This window comes from Mus caroli, chromosome 19, assembly GCF_900094665.2.
Source record: "Mus caroli chromosome 19, CAROLI_EIJ_v1.1, whole genome shotgun sequence".
Taxonomy (NCBI): Eukaryota; Metazoa; Chordata; class Mammalia; order Rodentia; family Muridae; genus Mus; species Mus caroli.
The window spans coordinates 25971804-25998988 of record NC_034588.1 but is presented as its reverse complement, the minus strand read 5'-3'; the positions used below and the strand labels follow the sequence as shown (position 1 = coordinate 25998988).

The 27185-nt window shown below is 42.1% G+C and overlaps 2 protein-coding genes across 8 annotated transcripts in view; one reads left to right on the top strand and one right to left on the bottom strand.

The window, feature by feature from the left end:
* Nucleotides 1–2925: 2925 nt before the first annotated feature.
* Nucleotides 2926–27185, top strand: part of Spata6l (spermatogenesis associated 6 like) — a 44548-nt gene continuing 20288 nt past the window's right edge. For 2 of the 7 annotated variants that reach the window (XM_021152210.2, XM_021152213.2), the window contains exons 1-7: nucleotides 2980–3174; nucleotides 7115–7252; nucleotides 10468–10516; nucleotides 16225–16266; nucleotides 21898–22022; nucleotides 24861–24941; nucleotides 26230–26460. In XM_021152210.2, coding sequence (XP_021007869.1) covers nucleotides 3136–3174; nucleotides 7115–7252; nucleotides 10468–10516; nucleotides 16225–16266; nucleotides 21898–22022; nucleotides 24861–24941; nucleotides 26230–26460 — 705 coding nt within the window. In that variant the 5' untranslated portion in view covers nucleotides 2980–3135. The other 5 variants (XM_021152211.2, XM_021152212.2, XM_021152214.2 and 2 more) reach the window with 5 other exon arrangements.
* Nucleotides 3985–6871, bottom strand: Plpp6 (phospholipid phosphatase 6). The gene has a single exon (XM_021152216.1). The coding sequence runs from the start codon at nucleotides 6794–6796 to the stop codon at nucleotides 5912–5914; it is 885 nt and encodes a 294-aa protein (XP_021007875.1). The 5' UTR covers nucleotides 6797–6871; the 3' UTR covers nucleotides 3985–5911.

Genomic DNA, 27185 nt, shown 5'->3' with positions numbered 1-27185 from the left:
CACATGACTCCTGTTTTTGTTATTTGAAAAGCATTTATGATGTTGGATTAATAATCCATTGTTTTACGTTAAAAGGAACATCTCGATCATAAGGTCTGGTCGTCACATTTATTCCTGGTTAATTTACTCTTTGGAAATTCCCATTTGGGGAACGCTTTTGTTTTCTATTTTGTCGCCAGGATGTGACCGGGATGGGCGCTGCGTCATTTCTTCAGTGCTGAGGCTGAGGCCATCAAGTCACTCTGCAGAAGTACTCTTGGAATCAAAGCCATTCCCCAGGATCTGTTTATTGTCACAGAGACGTACTGTCTTTAGGTCTCTGTTGTTGTAATAAAAACACCGTGAGCAAAATCAACACGGGGAGGAGGGGGAGGAAAGTGTTTGACTCTCAGGTCACATCCTGTCACTTAGGTCAGTCAGAGCAGGAGCTCCAGGCAGAACTGAAGCAGAAGGAAGGAGCCCTGCTTACTGACTTGCTCAGTTTGCTTTCTTAAACAACTCAGGACCACCTGCCCAGGATGGGCACATCAATTGATTGATTTTTTTTTTAAATCAATCGTTAATCAAGACAATACCCTACAGGCTTGCTTGTAGGCCAGTCTTCTGAAGGCATTTTCTCAATTAAGTCTTTACCAGATAAGTCTAGGTTTGTGTCAGGTTTGTGTCAGGTTTGTGTACAGGTACCTACACTGGAGATGAAGTCATATTTTTTCACTTGACTTTGGTGGCATTCCCATCCTTGAATGACTTCGCTTGGTTGGTCTCCAGCCAAGATGGCAGCATCATTGATGAGATGAACTGCAAGATGGGCTTGAGACATTATGGATATAGCAACTTCCACATCTCTGTGGCATCTGGGAGTCCAAGATGAAAAATAACCCTAAAGAGACACCTGGGTGGCATATGTAAACTTGTGGACATGTTAACTGGTATGTATATTGAATGTCACCTTAATAAAAGACAGTGAGTTAAACAAAGGGTTACAAAAATACTACTTGGCTAGGTAAAGGAGAGAAAACACAGACAAAAAGAATGGGTAGGTAGTCCAAGGGACTTCAGAAGAATTCAGGGTTCTGCTACCCTATCAAGGTGAGTCTGGTAATATCAAGAGTTAGGAGAGACTAGTCATATCAAGAGGTAGAAAGACTGAAACAGGGTGTGCAGATACGACAGTGTTTCCAGGGACCAATAATCTCTGCGTTGTGGAGGCAGGGAGGTGGCAGGGCCCTTGGACTCAGACATGACTGTTGGGATGAGTTATGTAGCCTTGGGGAAAAGGCTGTAAAATACAGGTCACACTGTCCTCAGAGAAGTGCTGTGGCAATGGAGTGACCATATGCGACATGCCCACCTCTGTGCAGATCTTCAATCAGAACTGATTCCTCCCTTCTATTTTACCTCTAGAAGCTTGGCTATCAATTTGTTTTGTCACACTAGTATTGTCACCAGTGATCTGCCTGTGAAGATCATCACAGGTCTTGTAGCAGCTAACCGTAGTGACGAGTCTGTGCTCCGGGCTTCCAGAGAGCCGAGAACCATCTGTATATATACCTTTGTGTACTAGGAGAGCCCTAGGAACCGGATATAGCCGTAATGCTGAGTCCCTCATTACCCCAAGCTTTCCCTTACAGAGAAATAAAACTATACCTACTGAAGGGAATATCGTCAGCAGTATCTTTTGAGGGACAGCTCCCTGTAACTGTTTCAACTACATAGATCCTCAACGTAAAGTATATAAATAAATCAATAGTAAATCACAAGATAAGTTTTAAGATTCTATTTTGAGTCAGGGTCTCACGGCGTCCAGGCGGACGCTCACACTCGTTAGACTATTTGTGGTGGTTTGAATATGCTTGGCCCAGGGAGAAGCGCTATTAGGAGGAGGGTCTCATCGTCTCCTCCTACAGACACATTTCCTCCGAGGACACACCTATTCGCAACCTCCACAATATTCCAGGCTAATTTTGAATTTCCGACTCTGTTGCTTCTGCCTTCCTAGGGCTAGCAGTATAGACATGGATGGAAGACAGAGTTATTCTGTTCTGATGAATAATACTAGGCAAACATTACCAACGGAACCACATGGTACAGCCCTCATTTTTAAAGAATCTTTATGTTTTTACTTATTTCATTTTTTTTTTGAGACATAGACCTTCCAGGGAATTTTTGATTGGCTAAAAAACACTCACACTCTACTTTTGCTTGCTGTTTTGTTGTTGTTGTTTTTGTTTGTTCTTTTAAGTAACATATAAAGGGAAAATGTCATTTCTCTTGCCAGTGAAGAAATCTTTCTCTGCTTGATCTACAGTGTAACTGCTGTTTTGGCAAATACAATAACTAGCCCCTGGGGGATGGTGCAATCCAATGCTTGCTTTAAACTACCAGGAAAGCTGAACAGTGCAGGCAAGAGGAACTGACAGCTGTTTTCTGGACCTGAGGTTCCCAACTTCAGTCTCTTTAGAAATGACCTATTTGTAGTTAGCACACTACTCAATTTATTGACAGCAAACATGCTTTCTGGGGCAAAGAAGGAAAGAAGACATCTAATAAGCAAGGAGTCCCTCCCCTAAGGGACAACTATGTTAACTAGAAATGGTCACAGGAATCCCAGTGTCTGGGGCCCGTTTGCCACTAAAAATGATTACACAATGGAGCTATGATCACATTGTACTTTGGGGATGGAAACTGTTAAACATTTGAACACAATAATTGGGGCCACAGTGTGTCCAGGGAGAGACAGAAAAAAAAAAACAAAAAAATTCCCAACATCCGTGGACAGGTTCCCGGGCCCTTAGACAGTCACTGGGCCAGGCTACCACCAGGGAGGGTGAGAAGACGTAGGGTTCCCAGCAGAGCATAAGTGCGCCTGCGCCTCAGCCTCCCAGGAGTTCCAGAGGAGAAGGTTGTTTGAGTGTCCATGGCAACCGGACGCTTCAGCCTTCTGAAAGCTCACACTCCAAAGCTTGTGAGACACCCGTCCCGGTGGGAGGGACCTGGGCTGGGAGCACTGATGGGGGAACAAAGGGGAGGGGGTGGGGGTCAGGGAAGCTTCTGGAAAGCGCTTGCCTTGATGTAAACTAAGAAATAATTGGTTCAAGGCTCAGCACAAAGGATCTTTGCGGTGCACAGGGAAGGATGCCTATGGAAGTGGTGGTGGAGCTCCAAATCCGGGCGGTAAGACACCTGCGAGCCTACCTATCGCGTCACCCCAAGTTCTCCTTTGCTTACTGCACACACATTGTTTGGGGGGCAGATCTGTCCTTCTGTCCCTAAGATACCACACATTTATCTCCCTTGTATCTCTTAGCCTTTAAACTCAGTTCAATCTGTTCCGCCTTTCATTTTTCTTTCCCAAACTAACATGTTCCTCGGCTTCTTTAAAACAATCCTGACTTAGGTTAAAGCAGGATTTTCATTTGTGAAAGAATTGTTTTTTAAAGTAATCAAAGAATATAACATTTTTAAAGCTCCACGTTTGATATTGTCCCCTCCCCTCACATCTAGGGATCAAAGCTGCTTCCCTTAGCTTTGGATTGCTAATTTCAACAGGGTAATCAATCTAACAATGAACATTTTGTGATAACCCACCAACTCCTCCTTAAATGAGGTGCAGGGGCACCTGACCGTGACCTTGCTGTTCCCATTTAGGAGTCAGCCATTCCTCTTGTTTTGCTCTCCTGTCCTCCAAGGCTGGCATGGAGTGTGGCCTCCCAGTTAAAAGGGGGCTTAGGCCATAGTTAGAAGTGGATGTTAAGAGGATACAGCATGGAGATCCAGCGAGATGCTGTGTAACCAGTAAACTCTATGGTTTCACTGAGCGTGTAGAAATGAAAGGAAAAATGAGAGGGTCCTGGCTTTGGTTCCATCTTGCTGACAGTTCTCAGTTGGGCTGTATCAATTTCAAGTGTTCAGGATAAGGAAGAAGCCCCCAAGAAGCCAAGTGATCTCTCTTACAGCAAAGCAGAAATTAAAGATTTCACCTCATATCATTCAACATTACCAGTTAATTTATTTTGATTTTTTTTTAAAGGCATCCCTCATCGTACAAGTAATTAACAAAGAAATCAGTTTTTTATTCCAGAGAATTTAGGATTATTCATGAAGTCGGGTAAATTGATCCAATCTATATTTTAAAAGCCAGCAAACTCAGGCCCCAGCAAACAAAATATGGAATTTCAGAAGTGAAAATGGGCCACTAGAAAGTAGAAGTGGGCCCTTAATTAGCACACGTGGGGACACTATAAGAACAAACAGTCACTTTCAAATGTCTGGCCTGAATGTTATAATGAAAAATGATCTTCAGAAATTTAAACACACCCAGACCTCTTAGAACCTCACAGCTTAGCAGATCTGATGAGGGAAGAGGTAGTCTGTGTTTAGGTTGTTGTGGGAATGTGATAACTGTTTTATCTATCGAAGGACTTGTTCCTATGGGTGTACCAGACTCCCACTCTCGAAGGTCCTACTTCCTCCTACTGAGAACTGGTTTATCACTTCCATTTTCCACAGTCCTGTCCACCCACATCTTTGAACATTAGACCATAGCCCACAGCTCACAGTCCTTCCTATTTATAAATGCCAGAACAACTGGCCATTGAGATTATCTGATGATGCCACTTTCACCAGTGATTTAAAGACTTTCTTTCCAGACACAGCAGCCTTTACAGATGTCATGAACATACCCCTCTTCGGTCTTTCTAGGTCAGACTGTAATCAGAGTCTACTGTATTATTTGGTCATCTTTGGTCTTCTGAGTGGGGGAGGTGCCATGAATGAACAGCTTTCAATGTAAACGGAAATCTAAGAGGTATACCTAATGCTCACGTAGGGCAATAGGCTCTCCTGAAAAGTTTCAAGTTAAGTCCTGTTACCTAAAATGTGCTGGACACAGCACAGTGGGACTGATAGGGAACGGATAGCATACAGTTATCCTTGGGGGTACACACAGGAACGCTATGCAGGCGCACTGAAAAGAACCACATGGCTCTTCTACTTTTTACTTAATAGAGGATCATTTGCTCAATTCAGTAGAGGTGACCGACAGCAGGGCTTCATTTCCTGCCCCTGGCCATGGCCTACTTCCCGGTCTGCCTACTTCTAAGCTCTTAGTTCCCCTGCCTCTCCCCAGCAGCTCAGCTGCTTGCCCCCTGGTATGCTACTTGTCCATGGGACTAGGAAATGAAACGGAAGTCTCATACTTACATTTCTGTGGGAACCTTAGACAAGCCCACCTTTTGAATATGTCTTCTTCGATATCTTGGTTTGTTCTATGAGTGCTAAAAGATAATATTAAATAGTAGTGGAAGTTAACTATCTAACGACCGTTTGAGAGGTACCGGAGAGAAGGAAGGAAAATACTCCGTGGGACCTCTTCTTAACTACCAAGTCCACAAGGGTGGGAGAGCTTAAAGGAATCAGAAGGGAAAGCTCCAATTATGGCAACATGTTCAGAGAGTTAAACTGGAGAGAAAAAAAAATGTTTTGAACTTTAAAATTATTGTTTAAAATTTACTGCAGGTAAAGGGTGGGAATAGCACATGGTTTATCTAGCTAATGGCTCTTAAATTTTAATTTACAAGTAATAACATTGTTTTTTTTGGGGGGGGAGGGGAATTACTCGTTAACATTGTCAACTTTAAGTAAATAGCAATCATATAGTCAGCCAGCTTGATTTCTTTACAGTTGTTTTGGTGATAAATAGCTGTCAAATACACAATAGACTTTGTTTCTCTAGTATGGCCTTGTTCAGTAATAGCCAGCATGTGCTCCGGTCTAGGAACCTGTCAAGACAGTGGGATCCCAGAATTCCCAAAGTTGTCTAGAGGGGCAACTGGATGGCTCTGGCTTAGGTCAGAATCCTCGAGTGTGGAATCCTTCAGACCTCAAGGAGTCAACAATCAATGAGATGGTGTCACTGTTGATTCCACAGTACAAAAAGAACTGGAACATTGTGGGGTGACAGCCAGCAATAATCCACAATGCTGTACTGCATGTAGCCCAGAAAAAAGCCAAAAGCCACATCAGTGACATTGTGCCGCCCGAGCATGATCCTGGAGAGACCCAAGACGAAAGCCCACAGGACCACCAGCACCCTCAGTGGAATGGCCAGTACCAGGTGGTTCAGGATGAACCGCGACACCAGGGCGGCCCTCGTGGCGTGGCCCGAGGGAAAGGAGTACTTGTCCACCGAGAGGGTGAAAAACATGTCCTTTTGATTGTGCGCGGGTCGGCGCCTGCGGACCAGCCCTTTAATCACAGCCACCAGCAGCAGGTCCAACAGCAGGGCGAAGAGCAGGTTCATCAGCACTTCGCGCCCGGCCCAGCTGTCGCTCCTAAGCAGGCAGTAGAGGGTGCCCAGCAGCCAGGGGATGCCATGCCCTGAGATCTCCAGCAGCTTCATCAGGGGCCGCACGCTGCCCCAGGCCGAGCTCTCCCCAGCACACACCCCCAGCTTCTTGGACAGCCACAGGTCGATGGCCAGCAGGGAGCGCAGAGCGATGCCCAGGAAGGACGGGTTCAAGTTCATGCGGGCGTCCTCCGGTGGCGGGGCCGGGGCTGCTTGTGCGGGGCCCGAGGCGGCCAGCGGGAAGGAGCCGCGCCGGTGCACCGGGCTGTCGGATGCGCGCAGCCGAGCGCAGGCGGGGTCCGCGCCCGCGCGGCAGTTCAGTAGCGATTGGAACTCGAACCTGCCGCCGCCGCTGCCACCGCCGCCGCCGTGGGCCGGGCTGCCCGGGACGCTGCTTCCGCCCGAGGAGCCCAGCGGCCGTCCCTCGATGGTCCTCCGGGGGCTCGGCATCGCGGAGGGCGGCCGGTCCCGGGGACCCGGGCAGACCGGAGACAGGCTTCTCGGCCCGTCAGCCTCTTCCGCTTCCGCACTGCCATCCCGGAGGGCGGGCCGAGGAGCCGAGCCGCAGAGCACGATTGTGACACCTGGCGGAGACGTGGGAGGGAACCGGGAGTACCAGCTTGAGGAGAGGTGGGAGGATGGAGAAGCTGGGAAGTGCAGGTGAAGGACTATGCAGTGATGGCGTCATTTCAGAGCTGTGGGAGGTTAGGATAAACAGCCCCGCTGCACAAAAAACAATCCCTTGATTGCCCTCCTCTTCTTTTTAAGATCTCTTGCCCCGGAGTGTTCCTGCCGGACAAAGAAGCTGTGTACCTTGGAGTCTACCTTCTGAATCAGTACCTGGAGACAGACTGCTTTCCCCCTGTGTTCCCTATTGTGATTCAACAGAGCATGAGATTTGTAAAGGTGATTTTGACTTCTCAGTGGGTTTTGCTGTCTGAAGCCAGTTTAATGGTCATACAGAATAGTGGTTTTGTACATTTATCTCCCCCCCCCCCNCCCCAACACAATGTAAAAAGTACAAGCGGCCTTGAGGCAAAAACCACAGTTTGGAAGTCTTGCTTTTTGCTATGCAGGCCTGAGCCAAGTTCTGTCAATTGAGTGCTAAATACCCTGGTGGATGCTTTCTATTCTTGGAACTCCCATGGCATTTTTCTAACTGGAGCAGAGAGCGTTTCTGAATGTTCTTGGAGGTGTTAGAGACAGTTGCATTGCGTTTATGAACGGGGCTATTAATAAACTGCAGATCTTAAGAAAAACTTTCGTAAGCTTGGGAAAATAACTTAAAACTATAACCAAACGAGCTGCACCTGGTAATTGAAAGCCTGTAACTAAACAAGAAAGCTGTTCATATTTTCTGAGTTTCCTTAAGTCATGCGCGTGTTATATAACAACAGTAGTAAGGGCTAGATTCCATTCCAATGAGTGCAATCGTGATTTAAAAAATTGTAAAAATCACCGGCCAGGGCTTCCCACTGCAGTATGCTGCCGACTATTCAAAACTCTGCAATCACCAAAAACACCCTAAGGTTCTGGTTTTAGCTTTGGAGTTGAAATCGGAGTAATCTTTAGTAAGCCTAATGGTTTTTCCCAGCGTCCCCTAAGGTGGACTTTTGGGATGGAGGGAAGATTGTACATATCGATCCTAAAGTCTGGAAGATGTTTTCCAGAAACCTACCTATTTCTTTTAATCCAAGGATGAGAGAAAAGATGCATTTTTTAAAACTGCAGCCTTTTCATTGGAAAACGTCCGTGAAACTGGTTGGGTAAAAGTAATTGGATATTATCTTGGAAAATAGTCAGAACCCAGATGGTCCTACTGGCCATATGTGGGTGATAGACATGGTGTGAAGTAGGTGCTGAAAATGACCCCCACCACTTTCCCCACTCACCAGTTGCTGGCCCTGTACCAGACTTCTAAGAGAATTGTAAGAGGTGCATAGGTATGAAATTATGCTAACAGGGCATGATACATCCATCAATACCTTGGGAACTTAACTTAATCTGACCACCTGTTTTTAAAAAAGAGAATGCCTGAGATTCACAATTTAGATGCTTCTCCTGCTGAGTGGGAAAGCCTGAGATTGCTAGTCAAACATACCATGGAACCATTTTTTTTTTCCTCTGAGTTGTTTAGGCTCATCTTCTAGTTTCTTCTAGTTCCAGGTTTCTTGAGATCTGTTCCATTCTTTAGCTGGAAACTTGTGTGGCACATAGCAAAAGCATTTTCCTTCCCCACATCTCTTTGCATGGCTTAGATTTGAATAACTTAAAAGTATGTGAGTATGTGGGTAAACAAATTCCTCATAAAAATCCACAGGCCATTGTATTTGAATAGACTAAGCTAAGTGTTTGCTCCCCACGATCACCCTTGAGAAAAACCCTTACCTGTAGGTAGATGTGTTAGATTCTTAGAGCTCACATACAGAAGTAACCCACAAGCAGCAAACTTACTTACTGTCTCACCATCCTGGAGACTGGATGCCAAAGAATGCTGGTGGGGACCTTGCTACGTCCTGAGGCATGGTGGGAGCTAGTTCTTTGGTTTATAGCAGTGGTTCTCAACCTGTGGGTTGGGACCCCTTGGGAGAGTTTGACTCTTTCACTGGGGTCACCTAAGACCAGTGGGGGATAACAGCAGCAAAATTACAGTTATGGAGTAGCAATGAAAATAATTGTATGGCCGGGGATTCACCACAATCTGAGGAACTCTTTTAATGGGTCGCAACATTAGGAAGGCTGAGAAACACGGGTTTTATAGCATCATAACTCCAGTTGTACCATTTAACCATTTATTCTCTCTAGCACATGGAATTCAAAGCATTCTGGGCATTAGCCAGAGGAGCTCCAGTTCTTTAAGGCAAAGGAAGATATGTGTGAACTGTAAAACAAAAGCAGACCCTTCACTGATCAGAAATGTCAGGTGTCCTTGCTGGGTTTGTGTCCCATGCTGGCTCTGTCCACTTTAACTGAGTAACTGCATTTGCTCTAGGTTGCACGCCAGAATAGAAAACTCTATGCCTGGTTTGTAATAGTGGCTCCTCTGAGCTCTGTGTGGTTCCTGAGTTTTTTTTCCTGCTCAAGTGTACTCATGAATTTAGTTTATTTTTAACTTTAAAAACATAAAAATGTATGCTTAAATACTCACTTAAAAAAGGCATCAGTCATGTGTTATGACCTCATTCGAAGTTTAACTAAGCGTATTTACTTATATTGATCCTATTTGGAAATAAGGTCATGTTCTGAGAGACTAGAGTTAGATGCCAACCTGAAAGTTTTTGACAGGGCCACACAATCCAACTGGTAACAGTGTGAAATGGAAGGATATAATTATTGAAGTAGTTTAGGAAAATAAATGCTACCTGCATTTACTTAGTAAACACAAGTAGACAAAACAGTGCCCAATTTTGCCCTCAAAGGAGACCTGGCTTTAAAACCTCAAGCAGAAATTAAACCATGCTTAACTTTAAACATTATTTAAATTAGAAGTTTAATGGTTAGGAGGCACTACTGAAGAACAGCTGAAAACCTTTTGCTTTCAGGAGGTCCCGTTCTTTTTCAGCGCTGGCTCAGAAACCTTTTATTTCAAGAACAAACCCCACAGATCTGACAATGTTTAAGGTAATATAGTAATGTTTTTCCTGCATTCGATGATAGAAGTCACTCCCAACACTACTTGTCTTTGGTGATACACATGGGTCAAACCTCTTGTCTTCTCGTTTAGCATAACCAATTGCATGCACAGAAGAATCATCTAGTTATCACTTGATGAGCACCTACTGTATGCAGAATAGGTTTCTATGCATGCAAGACCCACGCTGATGCAAGATGTGCTTGCTTGAGGAGTAGGTTAAACTGATGGCATTTCTAAGCATGTGATAGATTCAGCTAACTCCAAGTTCTCTGCACTTACCATTCTGATCATTTTAATTCATCTGTGCTTCCGCCATTTGTTGTACTTTTACCACATGCTTCTTAAAAGTATTCCTTTTTGAATATTAAAATATCACATGGCTTGATTTTTTATATATGCTAATCCCATGGAAGAACATGACGTATGGTTTCTAGAAATACCTTTTAGTAAAACTTTGAAATTTTCTTTTCTCTGTTTTTCTCTGTAGGTATTTGAAGAGGCAATAGATCCTGGAGCTGTCGCAGAACTTTTAGAAAGTAGGTACTTAGGAGAAAAAAAAAAAAAAAGAAAAAAGACTCCTGTGTAATTCACAGGTACAGAACTCTGCTGCTTCTGAAGTGTGATGTTTGTGTTTGATCGTTATTTAAGTTTAGAGAAATTCTATGGTGAGATTGAGTTCATGTGGTTTATTTATTGTTCATGTTGCTTGGTTGATTCTTAGAGACATAATCTTGCTATGTAGTTGAGGCTGGCCTTGAACTCTCTCCTCCTGCCTCCACTGTCAGGATAATGGGATTATAGGCAGATGTCATCACATTAACCTTTTAAAAAGGTTAATATATAATAATAAAATAATAATAACAACAATAATAAATATTATTTTTAAATTAAAATAAATAAATAAGATAACAATTACCATTATGTGCCTATGAATATGGGTGTGAATGGACAATATGTGCTTGAGACAGAGGACAATATTGGTGAGTTGGTTCCCTCATTCTGTTTTGAGATCTTGAGCTAGAACTCGGGTCCTTGGGCCTGTGTGACTTTAGCCCTGAGTCATCTCACCACCTGAGATGTGTGACTTTACCCCTGAGCCACCATTTTAAATTGTTACAGACAATCTTCTTAATATAGATGTGAAACCACTTGTAGTGGCACAGGATTCTTAACTCCAGTTCTTAGACGGTAAGAGGACCAGGAGCTCAAGATTAACCATGATAATCTAGCAAGCTGGAGGCTAGCTTGGGCTACAAGAGATGTTGTCTTTAAAAACACAACGCAACAAAATTCTGTAGTATAGACATGATTTTTCTGGATGGCATTCTTCTTGGTTATTATAAACATTAACTGGGTGTTGTTACAACAATCAAGTAGATCATTTGATTAGAACATTTTCTTTTTTTTAATTAGGTATTTTCCTCATTTACATTTCCAGTGCTATCCCAAAAGTCCCCCAGACCCTCCCCCCCCCACTCCCTACCCACCCACTCCCACTTCTTGACCCTGGCGTTCCCCTGTACTGAGGCATATAAAGTTTGCAAGTCCAATGGGCCTCTCTTTCCAGTGATGGCTGACTAGGCCATCTTTTGATACATATGCAGCTAGAGACACAAGCTCCGGGGGATACTGGTTAGTTCATATTGTTGTTCCATCTATAGGGTTGCAGATCCCTTTAGCTCCTTGGGTACTTTCTCTAGCTCCTCCATTGGGGGCCCTGTGATCCATCCAATACCTGACTGTGAGCATCCACTTCTGTGTTTGCTGGGTCCTGGCATAGTCTCACAAGAGAGAGCTATATCAGGGTCCTTTCAGCAAAATCTTCCTAGTGTATGCAATGGTGTCAGCGTTTGGAGGATGATTATTGGTACATTTACACAATGGAGTACTACTCAGCTATTAAAAAGAATGAATTTATGAAATTCCTAGGCAAATGGATGGACCTGGAGGGCATCATCCTGAGTGAGGTAACCCAATCACAAAAGAACTCACATCATATGTACTCACTGATAAGTGGATATTAGCCCAGAAACTTAGAATACCCAAGATATAAGATACAATTTGTGAAACACATGAAACTCAAGAAGAACGAAGACCAAAGTGTGGACACTTTGCCCCTTCTTAGAATTGGGAACAAAACACCCATGAAAGGAGTTACAGAGACAAAGTTTGGAGCTGAGATGAAAGGATAGAACATTTTCAATACCGCAAAAGAAACTTTATACCTGTTAACAGTTACTACCTATGCCCCACTTACTGTTCTATTGAATGCAAATGCCAATCTCTCTATCTCAGAGCCCAGGCTAGCCTTGAACCCCTTTCTCTGTCTCCTGAGTGCTGAGGTTACAGGTGTGTACCACCATGCCCAGTTAGCAGAGATGTGCTTATTTTGCATATCTGCATGAAGGAGACTGTACAGTATACGGTCCTCTACGATTGGCTTCTTTCACTTAGCATAAAGTTTTAAAGTTCATTTATATTATAGAATTCACCAATACCCCACTCTCTAACATTCTGTTCTATGAATTTATCACATTTTGTCTTTCTAGTCATCAATTAGTGGACACGTGGGCTTCTTCTGCTCTTTAGACTATGGTGAATAATAATGTTATAGATATTTGTGTTTTCCATATAAGTTTTTATATGGAAATGTGTTCTCAATTCTCTTGGATATACTCATGTGCACACACACACACATATATGAGCACACAGAAACATAGACAAACATTCATGTAAGTAGTACCGCTGAGTCACAGTAACTTACAACATGTGCAATGACTTTGTAAGCCTCCTGCACTACTCACCCGAGCCGCTGAGTCATTGGTCAGCAGTGTTTGCAGGTTTCGTTCTTTCCCCTGTTTCAGCCAACCCCTTTTCTTTCTCTCATTTTCATTGGTTGAAGCCTGCAAGCATGAAGTGCTTTTATACCATTGTTTTGCATGCCTGTAATCGCTAACACGGTAGAGTGTGCTTTGGAGAAATGCCTATTCATATTTTCATCTTACTTTTTAATTGGCTTGTCTGTCTCTAAAATAGAGTTATAGGTTTTCTATATAAAGAATCCCAAGACTTTTAAGTGAAAGAAAATATCTAATATTTGTCTGACTTTCACTTAATATGGTGATGTACAGTTACACCTATTTTCTACTGCTTATAACTCACATTTATTCTTCTTTATGTCGGTGTGGTGGTTTGACTAAGAACGGTACCATAGGCTTATATATTTGAGTGAATATTTGTCCCTGTGTTAGTTGAAACCGCCTGGAAAGGATTCAGTGGCATGGCTTTGTTGATATGTCACTGGGGCTGGGCTTTGATGTTTCAAAAGCCCATGCTGTTCCCAGTGTCTCCCGATCAAGATGTGAGTTCTCAGCTACTGTTCCAGCATGGTGCCTGCTGGCTTGCATGCCTGCCTGACTGCCTGCTGCCATACTCCCTGCCATGATGGTCATGGACTCTGACTCTCTGCCACTGTGAGACGCAAATTAAACATTTTCTTTCATAAGTTGCCTTGGTCATGGTGTCTTATAACAGCAATAGAAAAGTAACCAAGACAGTACGAATAACTCTCCACTGTGTATGTACAATGTGCTTTCTCCATCTGTTGAGTATCAGCTGGACTGATTCTCTAGCTTGGCTGTGTGAATAGCGCTGCCTTGAGTTCTAGATACCAAAAAGTGATGATCCTTTTTGGTTTTGTTGTTGGTGGTCTATGGTTTTATTGTAGAAAGGGAGAGAGAGAGGAGAGAGAGAGAGAGAGAGAGAGAGAGAGAGAGAGAGAGAGAGAGAGAGAGAGAGAGAGAGAGAGAGAGAGAGAGAGAGAGAGAGAGAGAGAGAGAGAGAGAGAGAGAGAGAGAGAGAGAGAAGAGAAGAGAAGAGAAGAGAAGAGAAGAGAAGAGAGAGGAGAGAGAGAGGAGAGAAAGAAGGAGGAGGAGGAGGAGGAGCAGGAGGAGGAGGAGGAGGAGGAGGGAGAAGATAAAAGAAAGAGAAGGGCTGGCCATAGCCTTGTGGAGAGAGGGAGGAAAGGAGAGAGAAAGGAGAAGGGCTAGAGATGAGAGTAAGAAAGGTGAGAGCTTAAGAACAGTGGGTTTTGTTTTTGTTTTTGTTTTGTTTTGTTTTATGTGAAACCTCTATATTGACTGGACTAATTCACTTTCCCACCAGTAATGTATGATGGTCCACCTTTTCCCAGATTTTTACCAACATTTGTTATTTTCTTGATATCTAGTTTGACTGGTGTGAGAGGGAATATTTATGTAGTTTTAATCTGTATTCTCTTTATACCTAAAGATGTTGGAACATTTTTCATTTTTATGAGAGTAGGTCTAATATAGGTCAGGCTGGCCTCAAACTCACTATGTAGTTGAGGATGGCCTTGACTGCTGATTTGCCTGTCTCCAGCTCTTATGTGCTGGTTACAGGGGTGTGCTGTCACACCTGCCCTTTCTCGTGTGCTGACTGCTAATCTGGGTTTTATCCTTTTACTATTGTGTAATCCTCTCATTAGCCCATTTGTTGATTGAGTTGTTTGATTTTTTTGGCATTAAGCTTTGGGAGTTCTTTATCCATTCTAGATATTAATCCTTTGCCAGATATATAGCTGGTGAAGACTTCTCTTCAGTTCTTTAGCTCTTTTCTATTTCCCTTGCTATGCAGAAGACTTGATTTCAGGCAATCCCATCTGTCAGTTCTTGGTATCACTTCTTGAGCTGTTGTTTCCAGAAACTTTTTGCCTTTCCCTATATCTTAAGGTGTTTCCTCTTACAGTCTCACTCTCATGTTAAGATCTTTGATCTCTTTCTAATTATTTTTTGGGTTTTTGTTTTTAGTTTTGTTTTTTTGTACAGACAAGAGGTAAGGAGAGAGCCCCATTCTCTATCAGTGGTTTTCTAGTTTCTCCAGCATAATTTGTGTTCTCTAGTATATATTCTGGTTCCTGGACACTCGGTTCTACTGTACTGTTTGACATGATCCTTTCTGATGGTTCCATGGTTTTGTTGCTGAAGCTCTGTGGTATGACTTGAATCAGGCGTTGTGATATCCCCAGTAGTGTGCTTTTTGCTTGGGATTGCTTTAGCTGTCCTGTGTGTGTGTGTGGGGGGGAGGGGGTCCGTGAGTATGGGTACACATGTAGGAGTCAAAGGATTCCTTTTAGGAGTGGTTATCTCTTGCTTCTGTGGGTTCTGAGGATTTCACTCACATCATCGGGCTTGAGTGACACGTGCCTTATCTTGCTGAGTCATCTATCCCTCCTGGCCAAGATTTATGTTTTAGTCTTGTCTTTATCGATGTTTTAGACAGCATCTTTAAAAATATTTTAATCTCAAGGAACATGGTAATATATATTTATGTCACATTTGTAGAGTCAAATAGCATGCTTTTTAGGCAAGCTAAACTTTGTGTTGATGAGTAGCACTTGGGTTTCAAGCTTTAAAATGAGAAGTATATTACTATTATAGTACTTTGTGCATATACATAATTTTATTTATGTGTGTCTTATGCCATGTGTTTGCATAGGTGCCCACAAAGGCTAGAGAGGGAATCAGATTCTCTGGGTCTGGAGTTATAGGCACCTATTAGCTGCCTGACATGGGAGCTAAGAAGAGAACTTGTATCCCCTGCAAGAGGAATGTGCTTGCTTGACACAGCCATCTCTCCAGCCCCTGACATACTTTTAAGAGACAAAATATTACACAAAATGCAAATGTTGTAGCTCACTCTTCCTTGCTCCACCCCCTCACTTTATCAAAACCTGCTTCATTGTTGCTATTGGCACTTATTTTAAATTATACTTGTTCTGTGGTGTCCTTGAGAAGATGGTTCCAGGAGCTCTGCACATACAAAATACATAGGTGTTCAAGGACTATAAGTAAAATGATATAGAATTTGTTTATAACCTATATGTGAATGTATGTGTCTCTCTCTCTCTGTGTCCCAAATAATTTGGATTATCTCTATATTATATACTGTACATTTTGTATGAAGTAGTTGTTCTGCCTTGTCTAGAGAATAATGATAAAGGAATATATATGTTAGTACAGATGCAATTACTTTTTAAATGTTTTCTGTCTGTAGGCAGTTTAAAGATCATTGTAGAATCTCCATTAAGGGAACTTGTGAATACAGAGGGCCAACTAAACTGTTATTACCAGTAGTCTAAACGAGATGTGGTGGTTTTAATTTAACATTTAAGTCTCTGAAATATTAAAATTAAATATTAAAATCTCATTTTCTTCTTTCTTAGGCTTCCTAACCAGGTTTGAATTAGTACAGCTAGTGTCTCCAGGTAATATGCCAACAAACACACTTCTGAACTAACGCTTTCATCTTGAAAGAATGAATGGGGACAGAGCTTCAGTTTTCCTTCTGACTGAACCATTTCCAGGGGTATACTGCCTCAGCAGGCAGAGTAGAGCGTGCTTGTTTCTTCTGTTTTGGCTAAGTAGAACATTATCATTTGAATTTATGACTTTTGGGTTGTATGTTAATTTGTTTAGAAATGTTTTATCACATTAAGACCCCTTAGATTTAGATATGATGCATCAAAAGTTTCAATTTTTCCTATATTATGATTTGTTTCTGTTTTTATTTTCCTTCTGGTTATGGTCATTGGGTTTTTGTTTGTTTGTTTTAGTTAAGACCGGGTTTCTCCATATAGCCCTGGCTGTCCTGGAACGCACTCTGTAGACCAGGCTGGCCTTGAACTCAGAGATTTGCCTGCCTCTGCCTCCCAAGCGTTACTATTAAAGGTGTGCGCCACCACTGCCCAGCTTCCTGATTGGTTTTGATTGCTTGCAGAATGAGGTTTGGATGCAAGCATTTCCCTTTGCTATAAATTTATATTTACTCAAATCTTTAATCAGTTATGATCAATACATATGCATCTCCTTCATTGCACCATGTAGATATTTTCTCAAGTGAATTTTCTTTTTTTCCTGAGAGTTACTGAGAAAAGAGTGGTGAGCTGGGTAGATGTCTCAGCTAAAGGAGAAGAATTGAGTAGAGGCTTTCCACGAAGGTTGTGGATCCGTCCATAATTGGATATGCCTGGGGTAGGCCAGGGGCCCAGGAGAGGGGTGCAGAGCTAGGCATTTGCTTCTTGTATTTTTGTTTGTTTGGTTGGTTGCTTTTTGTTTTGTTTTGTTTTTGCAAAGGTAGCCCTGGAAATAGATGAGAACTCTATACTCTTAAGAATATAAGTGTGAACTCTTGAATTATTGCATGTGACTCTAGCAACAGACACTTGGATATTACAGTGTGAATTAGGGATAGACACTTGCCTATTATGGTCTGAATCTATACATAGGTGCTCGAGTATTGTGGTGTGAGTGTGGGGATAATTGCTGTAAACATGTACACAGATGTTCTAATTTGAATCTAGGTTCAGACACGACAGTGTGAATCCAGAGATGAGTCCTTGCATGTGTGGGATGAATATGGGAACACACAGGCATGGAAGTGTTAGTCTGTGAATCTAGGTGTGTCCCTAACTTTACCCAATTTTAGTGTTACGGTGTCAACCTAGGGCTAAAACAGGCACTTAGATACCAGTATCTACAAATTATGGTGTGAACCTAGAGCTAGGTACTTGAATAAAACAGTATGAGGCTATCTGTTCAAAAATTACTTGTTTTGGTAGACAATCCAGAGCACTGCCTCCTGCCTGCTATTCAGAAATGCTCACTGAATGGAACAAAAAAAAAAAAAAAAAAAAAAAGGACAGGCTAAAAACCAGGCCATTGAGTTTTTTTCCATAACTTTTTTCTTGTTTGACCCAATTTTATGGTTAAACATATAACCCTGTGAATTGGCAAGTTACATTTTATGTTAATAGAATAGGGTCATGTTTATTTTAATATTACTTAATTTTGTACTAATTAAAAAATACACAATATCTATATATTGAAAATTTTCCAACTAACAAATGATTATATAGACTAAAAGTAAGTAGAACCCACTCATTAACAATTCCTGATAGATACCTTATGATAGTTTACTATGTGTTTTTTCAGACTTTTAAAAACACACTTAGTATATCATGTATTGGCACATATACCTAGTGTTAAGGTAACACAGATGGCCCCTATATAAATTATCTATACTATTCATAGGATATTACATGGACTTACTTTCTAGAATTTTATATGTTTTGAAACATATGTTACATTTTTTTAGCCAAGCCTCAGCAGGCTTTGAACCCATGCTCCTCCTGTCTGACCCTGTTGAATGCTGGGATTGTATGTGTTTTTCTTGTGGCACCTGTGAGGTTATAAGAATGGCTGTTTGAATAGTCGAGCCGACAGCATGAATATCGTTTATAACACACGAGTTAGTTCCATGCAGGATGGGAGTCTTATTGCACTTGCGTTATGTTCACAGCCCTCCAGTTTCAGACTGGGAGAGTAGTGGCACTCAGTTTAAATTGCCGAAAATAACAGTTTCACTCAGCATCAGATGCTGTGTAGATAAATCAGTTAATTTATACGGACATGGCATGTGGCAGCAGCAGTGGTCTTTGGTATTAACTGAGTAAATGTAGTTTGCATAAAGTCGAGCATAGGGTCATATGGACCATGCTGGTTCTCGGAGAGTGGTTCTTTTACCAGCTGGCCATTACCTCTTTGTTTTGCTGTAGATTGTATATTCTTGTTTGATAGTTTTCACAGCATCTTCAGACACTTGTAGGGCTGTGACCATCAGGTTAGGGATACAGTAGCCGTGCTTAGCTCTGCGTGGAGCTTACTGCAGTGAAGATTAAGAGTCAGTGACTTTGCTCCCAGAAAATGAAGACCCCTCTAGTTGTTCAGTTTATAAAGGTGTGAAGAAGTGACAGACACAGGGAGCAGTGTGACACTATGTGACTGTGAGCTTGATGCTATCTTTTTATTAATCTCCTCAGGCGTAAACTTTATACTCTCTCTTTAGAAAGTCCAGAGCAGTTTTCCTCCGCAGTTAGTAATGGTCACTAGAAGGCAGTAAGACCTCAGGCAGACCTAGCTTTGAATGCCTGCTTTGCTACGTGACAGGTGTGTTAAACTCTCAGTCTCAAGGAGAAGCAATGAGCTACTCTATTCAGAAGCATGGTGATAACTGTCATGTGCGCTAGGAATGCAAGGTAGCCTTCAAACTGGTATTGTTACTAGAATTTTCTTTTCTTATAGTCTTTTTTTTTTTAATGAGTGGGGATAGTGTTTACTGAAGTCCCGATGATGCCATTGTCTATGCCTTCAGCTGATTGAGAATTCTGAGTGCTTTCAGCCACTTTACGTGGCCTATAAGATCAGGCAGTCTGAGCATGCTCATTATTTATTACCCAGGCACTGTCACATCTCATCATGTGCTGACATTTCCACACTGACTGCTGCTTGGGTTACTGAAAAAAAAAAATCAAACTTGGAAGACAATTTTAAGACACTTTGGAGCCTTCTGATTTTCTAATTGATTAAACTAATTCCCATTTCAGTATTATGTTAGTTACTCTTCTGTGATAAAAATCTCTAACAAAAGCCACCCAGGAAGGAATGGTTCATTGGGGCTTATAATTCAAGGTTAGAGTCTAACACTGAGGGGAAGTCACAGGGTTGGCTGGTCACATTGCATCTATAGTCAAGAAACAGAGTAATAAGTGCTTATATCCAATGTACTTTCTTCTTTTTACATAGACCAGGATCCTATCCCAGAGAGTGGTGCCAACCACAGTCTGTAAATCTTACTACTCAGTTAACCTAAAAAGACAGTAACCTCTCTGGCATGCCCAGATGCCAGTCTCCCAGATAATTCTATCTCGTTAATTTGACAATAGAGATTAACCATCACAAGTCCACTCTAGTCTACTTACTATCCAAACACTCTTGAAAAAGGTTTGTTTGTATATTATATGATTATGAGTGCTTTATCTGCAGGGATACCTGTACAACAGAAGAGGGCATCGGACCTCATTATAGATGGTTGAGAGCCACCATGTGGTTGCTGGGAATTGAACTCAGGACCTCTGGAAGAGCAGAACAACCAGCACTCTTAACTACCAAGCCATCTAGCTCTCCAGTCCTTCAAACACATCACTTTTAAAAGTTTATTATTTTAATTTACACATGTGCATGTATCTGTGTGAACATAAGCTATGGATGTGTGGGTGCCTGTGAAGGCCAGAAGATGCTCCTATCCTTTTTGAGCTGGGGTGGTGCGCAGTTGTGAGACTCCTGACGCAAGTGCCGGGAACTAATATGGAGTCCTCTGGAAAGTAGGAAGCTATCTTAACCACAGAATCTCTCCAAATGCACCCCAACATGTCGCTTTGAATCATAATCTCCCATCCCTTCTCTCCAAAGCCTCAAGTTCATCTCACAATGCAAAACACAATCTGCCTTCAAACGTTCCTTTTGTCTTTAACAGTCCAAAATACTGTCTGAGACTCAAGGCAATCTCCTAACTATGACTCCCTATAAAATAGAAAACAAGCTGTGCAGTTCCAACATAGGATGGCCCCAATTATCATCCCCATTTTAAAAGTAGAGGGATCAGAGTATGGGAAGGAATGATCAAACAGAGACCAACCAGCATGGCAGCTCCACGTCCAGCATCAGGGCTCATGATGAAATTGACTGTGCTCCACAGGGCTTAGATAGCCCCATCCCTCCAGATGGGCAACCTGTATTACATACACTTTTTCTGTTTATTTGATTCTACTCCATGTCCACAATGACCCTTGGTTTGATAGATGCCTTACAGTCCTGGCCTCTCCAGCACCTTGGGCTTTGCATTAGAACCTAGTCTTCACATTTTACAGCTTCACCTTCAGAACTTGACACAGTGGCCTCTTAGGGCTGCCTTGCAAGGGACTCTAATCCAGTCACACCTTTACTGGTCTCAGCTGTTCTCCAAAAGTGTGGAGTAGGATTTCACAACACCTTCAGTCTTGTATCTGTCATGACTCAAGAACCAGTAGCATGCAGATGACATTTCCAAGTATCATTGCCAGCTCAAGGTGAAGCGTGCCTCCCTTGGACTATAGCTGTGTCAACTTAAATGTCACCACCTGGGAAGCACTTCCCTAGCCAGGTGCCTTCAAGGAGAAGGGGACCTTTTTCACTTCCAGCTTTCTCCCTTCAATTACATTTGAACCTTCATAGGACAAATCTTCCAGGGGGTGGACTTTTGAGCTTAAGGCACCCTGCCTGTTGTCCCAATGCAGTGCAGGAGGTTTCTCCTCAGTGACAGTCATTCGTTTAGGGATTGCAAGTGCTTTCTCACCAACCACCTGAATCTTCTCCTGTCTTGACATTTCCTCTACAAAATTAGTCTATTACCTTTAAATTAAAATTCACCCAAGTTCTCAGGGTAAGTGTGGAATGAAAGTAGAGTCTTGCTTAAATCACTACATGGATGGTCATCTTCCAGTTCCTGATCGAGGCCTTGTTGCTGTCTGGAACTTCATGAGTTGGGCCTCCGCTCTTTGCCTTTCTTTCAGCACTTTTGGCTTCAAAGCTTTCACTAGAATGGTCCTATAGGCTATGCTTATAGTACCAAAGAGGTTCCAGTCCAAAGTTCCAAACTCTTCTACATTTATCCTGCAAACTAGTTTTATAACCCCAAGAATCACATAATCAAGTTTATGGTAGCAACCTTCCCACTCCTAGTACCAATATTCTGTCTTCATTGCTTTTCTTGTTTCTTTGACAAAATATTCTGACATAAGCAACCTCAGGAATGAAGGGTTTATTTGGGCTCATAGTTTGAGAGTATAGCCTATCATAGCATCATCTCAAGGCATTTTCTCAATGGAGGGTCCCTCCTCCGAGGTGACTATAGATTGTGTCAAGTTGATAGAAGCTAGCTAGCACACCATTTGAGCATCTGTTTTCTTAAACTCAAGAGGTGTAGAAGACATTTACTCATGCCCTCTATCCTTTCGTTCTAGCATGGGAAGAGTTGGCCTACTATGAAAAAAACACCCGAGATTTCCTGTTCCCTGAGCCCAGGCTGGCATCCTCACACCTTGGCATGCAGAGGGAGGTGCTCATGAAGACGGCTATTTGGTTTCCAGTGAGTGACCCTCCCACAGGGGCTTCTACAGGAAGAAAAGTTCTTTGAGAGTGAACCTTTCATTCCTGACAGGGTTGGCCTTGGGCAGGTAGCTTTTCTTGCTTAGTTTCCTCCATTCTATTTCCGCCCATGGTCAGATGCCCAGATCATGACACCAAACCATACTGATGTCTACGATTGATCTAAGAGCTGATAGTTTTATTATCTAACTAAGCTGTGTCATTCACCTATCCAGTTATCACATGATGTCCTAGAAAGTTCCTCTTATTTATTGCAGATTGACAGGAAGATCTATTTGGTCATAGCTGTTATCAGTAATTAGACTAACGACAGCAATAATATTATCTTACATTTGTTTTATGCCTTCAACATTCCACAGTTTTTAAGAATGTGTAGCCTTGGCTGTTCTGGAGCTAGCTCTGTAGACCAGGCTGGCCTCAAACTCACAGAGATCCACTTGCCTGCACCTCCCAAGCCCTGGGATTAAAAATGTGTGCCACCACCTCCAGGTAACCTACATTTTTAGTCACTCTCTTCCTAACAATTTTCAAATTAGACAAAGTTGATATTCTGTTCTCTTTATCAGATGAGAACTGTTAGAGGCTGGAATCACTGGGGAACCAGGCATGGGGCAGCAGAGAGTCAATTGGTAATCTGTTTGGAGGCATTTATTCGAACTCAAATTCAACACAGTCATTTTGATTTTATGGTCTATGATTTCTATCTTTGAAACAACCACTTCTTTTTAAGTGGAATTTTATGCTCTTGGATGACATCCACTTAAAGAGCCACATCTTTGGGGATTATAAAAAGCACAATTACTACTTAAGCTTTTCGTTTCTGCACTATGCATCCTACTGTGATCATGTGGTGAGATGTCCCTGTCCCGCTCTGTCCCTGGGCTGTTCAGACTATGATCAGAAGAACCTCAATGCCTGCAATTGCTTCTGGTGACTGATACTCCAAACATAGGCATCAAACCTTGTCCTAATCAGAATCCCAAATGCCTGTAACTTTAAGCCCTCCCTGTTATCTTTTAAGGTTTGGCAAATAGTCAGGAAATGACTTTTTTCTTTCTCCAGCGTCATCTTCATGTATCACTTAAGCCAGGGTTCCTATGATATGCTCGCCTTTATTGCTTCAAGTTATTGGCATGATGCCCTTCAGAATGTCACAGGGAATAAAAGTTCAGGAGAGCCAGCCTGAGGAAACCCTTGGATTAACTTTGTCTTCCTCAAATTCCCAGTTAAATAAAAGCCACCTTCAGACAAGGGGAAACACTTATTTTTGTCCCCAAGTGTCATGTGGTGAGTGCTCTGGGCATGGATAGAAAGACTAACCTGCCTGTAAGAAGTTGTATTTGTAGTTATTGATAAATGGGGTGCTTTATTGGCTTTAAAATGCATCGGAGTACCCTCATGCAGCAGATGAAAAAATATCAGTTCCTGTAATTGGCTTTATCAAACTCCATCAACAATTTGTAAAATATATATATATATCGAGAGATCCAGTTCTTCTGAAACATTTCACAAATCAAAGTCAAAGCCATTGCCAAAGCTTCAGGAGCAGTTGATGCTCCTGCCTGGTGCATGCCGAGCTCATGACATGGCATATCTTGTTCTGTCACCTGTCATCCAGGAAGGGACAGCTGTTTCCTCCCTCCAGTGGAGGGGAGTGTGCTGTACATCAGGAATGTTCCCCGGGCTCACGGAGCTGGTGGGTGGCAGAGCAGGAGTTCTTGTGCATTGGCTTTATGTTCTTAGCTGTAAACATCTCTTAGATATTTTTCAGTGTACTGTTTCTGGTTTTTATTACTACTGTAGAAAATGAAATGAGGGTGAATGAATTGTATAGGCAGGCAAACCATTCACCTGCCTATTCTCTCTTCTCAGTTCGGTAACAATTAGGTTTTTCTCTTCCTTTCTTTTTTTCTCTTTCTTCCTTTCTTTTTTTTTTTTCTTTTTCTTTTTGGTTTTTAGCAACAGGGTTTCCCTGTGTAGTCTTGGCTGTCCTAGAATTTGCTCTGTACCCAGGTGCCTCTTGAAGTCACAGATGCGCCTGCCTCTGTCTCCCAAGTGCTGGGATTAAAGGCGTGCACAACCTCCACCCAACTTTTTTTTCTTCCCTCTGTATTTCTATACATTGTTGTTTTATCTCATTTTAAATCTCATCAGTCATTGATACGATAAAACACCACACTAAAATAGACATCTAGTAGCTAAGAATAGGTCTGATGAATATAAATGCTTTATATATAAGCTTGCCAAGGCCAGCAGATAGGGAAGAAGACCCTCTTTTAGCTAGAGTAGCTAATAGCATAGACACTGCTACCCAGATGTCTTCAATGACCAGCTCTGCCACTGCTAGCCCATGTCCAGGATCACTCTCGTCCAAATGAACATTGTATTAGAACCCACTTCACAGGGTTGTGTTAGGAGTCTGTTCCGTTGACTTAAACCTCAGCTCAATATAGAGTATACGTTATATAGGTGTTTAGCCCAGTGGTTTCCAACTTTCCTAATGCTGTGACCCTTTAGAAAACTTCCTCATGTCATGGTAACCACCAACCATAAGATTATTTCATTGTTCCTTCATAACAGCAATTTTGCTACTGTTATGAATCACTATGTAAATGTCTGATATGCGACCCCTTAACCCACAGGCCAAGAACTGCTAGTTTAGCTTTTGATTTATTTTCTGTTTAAAAAAAAAATGTATTCAGAGTATGCTGACTACAGGACACTTGGGTTCTTGGCAGCTTTCCAGTGGAGATGAGATGGGCAAGCGAATTGTTTCCAGTAATTTTATTTGCTTCTCTTTATGCTGCCTTATTTTTAGGGCATTGCTCCCAAAATAGAGTTTTCTACAAGGACAGCCATCCTAGAATGCGTGTTCCCGTGTAAAAACAGATTCATTTGTGTAAGTATAATAAAGAGGGCTATGATAGAAATGACAGGAGCCCACCCCACTCCCCTGTATCCCCACCCCAATTTAAAGACTGTTAATCTGAAGTCAGCTTGCTAAATTTAAATGGAACTGAACATACAATAACCTGGGTAGTTTGTGCTCAGTTTGTTTTCTGTGATCAGACCATTTGCTTAGGCCGTCACATTAGTGTATGTTTGCCGTGTGTTCAGAATGGTGATGTTCAAGTGGAGGCTGATGATTAAGTGACAATGTCAAAACCAGAATACGAGACTATTAGTACCCCCCCACACACACACACACACATCTCCCACATCACAGACACACCAGACAGAACGGCTGGGAGAATAAAAAGGAGCCTGACAGAGTCCTTGATCTGGGTTAAGGTGGAGTTTCAATGCAGATGCTTGCTGATTCAGCACGACAGCTAGCTTTAATTTTTAAAACCATTTTAAGCCAGTCAGGGTGACACATACCTATGATCCTAGCACTTGGGAAGCCAAGGTGCAAACTTGCTTATAGGTTGAAGGGCAAGTCTGGGCTACATGGTGAGACCCTGACTCTAAACAGCTATTAGAAATGCTTTCATTGCTGTATGCACAGACATGCTTGATCGCTTTTAAGTGAAACGAATGGATCCATGTATATGCATGTGCCTCCCACACTTCTCCCGATCTATAGTCTGCCTGTGCTTGGGGGACGTTGGTATCTATCTGCTGTTTTCAAAAATTTCCCTAATACAAATAAACCTCCCTGTTATTGTTTAAAACATGTGACTTTAGACAGTTACCCGTACTAATTATGTTAAGCTAAATGGTAGATTAATAGAGAAATACCCTTCTTTAAAGGTTTGTTTTATAAATTTGGAGCTGTCTTCTATCTTAGTTTTTATTTTTTAAATAGATTTATTTATTTTATTTATATGAATATATTGTAGCTGTCTTCAGACACAGCAGAAGAGGTCATCGGATCCCATTACAGATGGTTGTGAGTCACCATGTAGTTGCTGGGAATTGAACTCAGGACCTTTGGAAGAACAGTCAGTGCTCTTAAACTCTGAGCCATCTCTCCAGCCCCCCTTAGTTTTTAAATGTTCAACTAATGTCAGTTATAGTCCTGACTGAATTATCTTTGTTTTTTAATCAAAAGGATATTTTTGTTTGGAGGTATAGCCCCCTCCCCAAAAGCCTTAGGCTTGATTCCCAACACTGGGAAAACAAAACGAAGCGGAACAGCAAATCTTTGTTTGTTTGTTATTTGTTTGTTTGCTTTCTGCTCTCAGGAAGAAAGGTGTAGATTGCAAAGGTCTGTCTCAAAATCGCACGGACAGAGAGTCCAGGCAACTAGCAGGAAAAAGAAGCCAAAGGAAAAAGATTCTGACCAACTCCCCAAAGGGACACAGTCCCGGGTACCCTCCCCTCAACGTCTCCATCTCCATCGGCCGACTCAACGCAACCATGGGAAAAGCTTCAAGTTCCCGGGAGAAAGGAAACCTCCATTTGTGGTTAGACATGTGAGCTTAAAGTAAATTTAATTTTTGTCAGAGTCACTTCCTGCATGAGGGTGTGGAGAAGAGTGGGAGAAAGAATTCTTGAGCTGTGCAAACAAGTGGGCAGTAGTAACTGAAGAGAGAGAAGTCAAATGAATAATAACTGTCATTAAATTATGTTCATTTTTCCAGTGTTGTTGTTAGGAAGTGTCTATGAAGGCATTTCAGAGAGAACTTGCTCAGTAAATGTCAATCAGCCCATTTTTAAATTTTGAACATTATTAATAGAGTATGACATCTGTAGATGCTAGCTCACCAGTACTCAGAAGAGTGGGAGCTGCTGGGAACTGAAGATGTCAGCCCAAGGCTGGCTGATAAGGTACATCCATTGAAACTGAAGCTCCATCCAGTTATATGAAACACTTTTCACTTTCTCAATGAGATCGGCGCTCAGTAGCCAAATGTTGAACGATTTCAGCATGGGAGGTGTGAAGGAAGCAGTGACTGGCCTCAGAAACTCTGAGCCTCAGTCACCAGTAACAGTGGCTATCACTAGTCACTGTAATCTTCGTTGTCTTAAAAGATTGTTTTTGATTACTGTATTATAAAATAGAGACATCCAAGATGAGTTTACACATTGGCTCATCAATGTAATAAAAAGAAAATCTAAAGTCAGGTGTGGTGATGTGCCCTTCTGATCTCTGCACTTTGGAGGCTGAGGCAGGAGAACCACCATGAGTTTGAAGCTA

Coding starts and splice junctions, on each gene's coding strand:
- Plpp6 (XM_021152216.1), bottom strand. CDS start 6,796: ATGCCGAGCCCCCGGAGGACCATCGAGGGACGGCCGCTGGGCTCCTCG.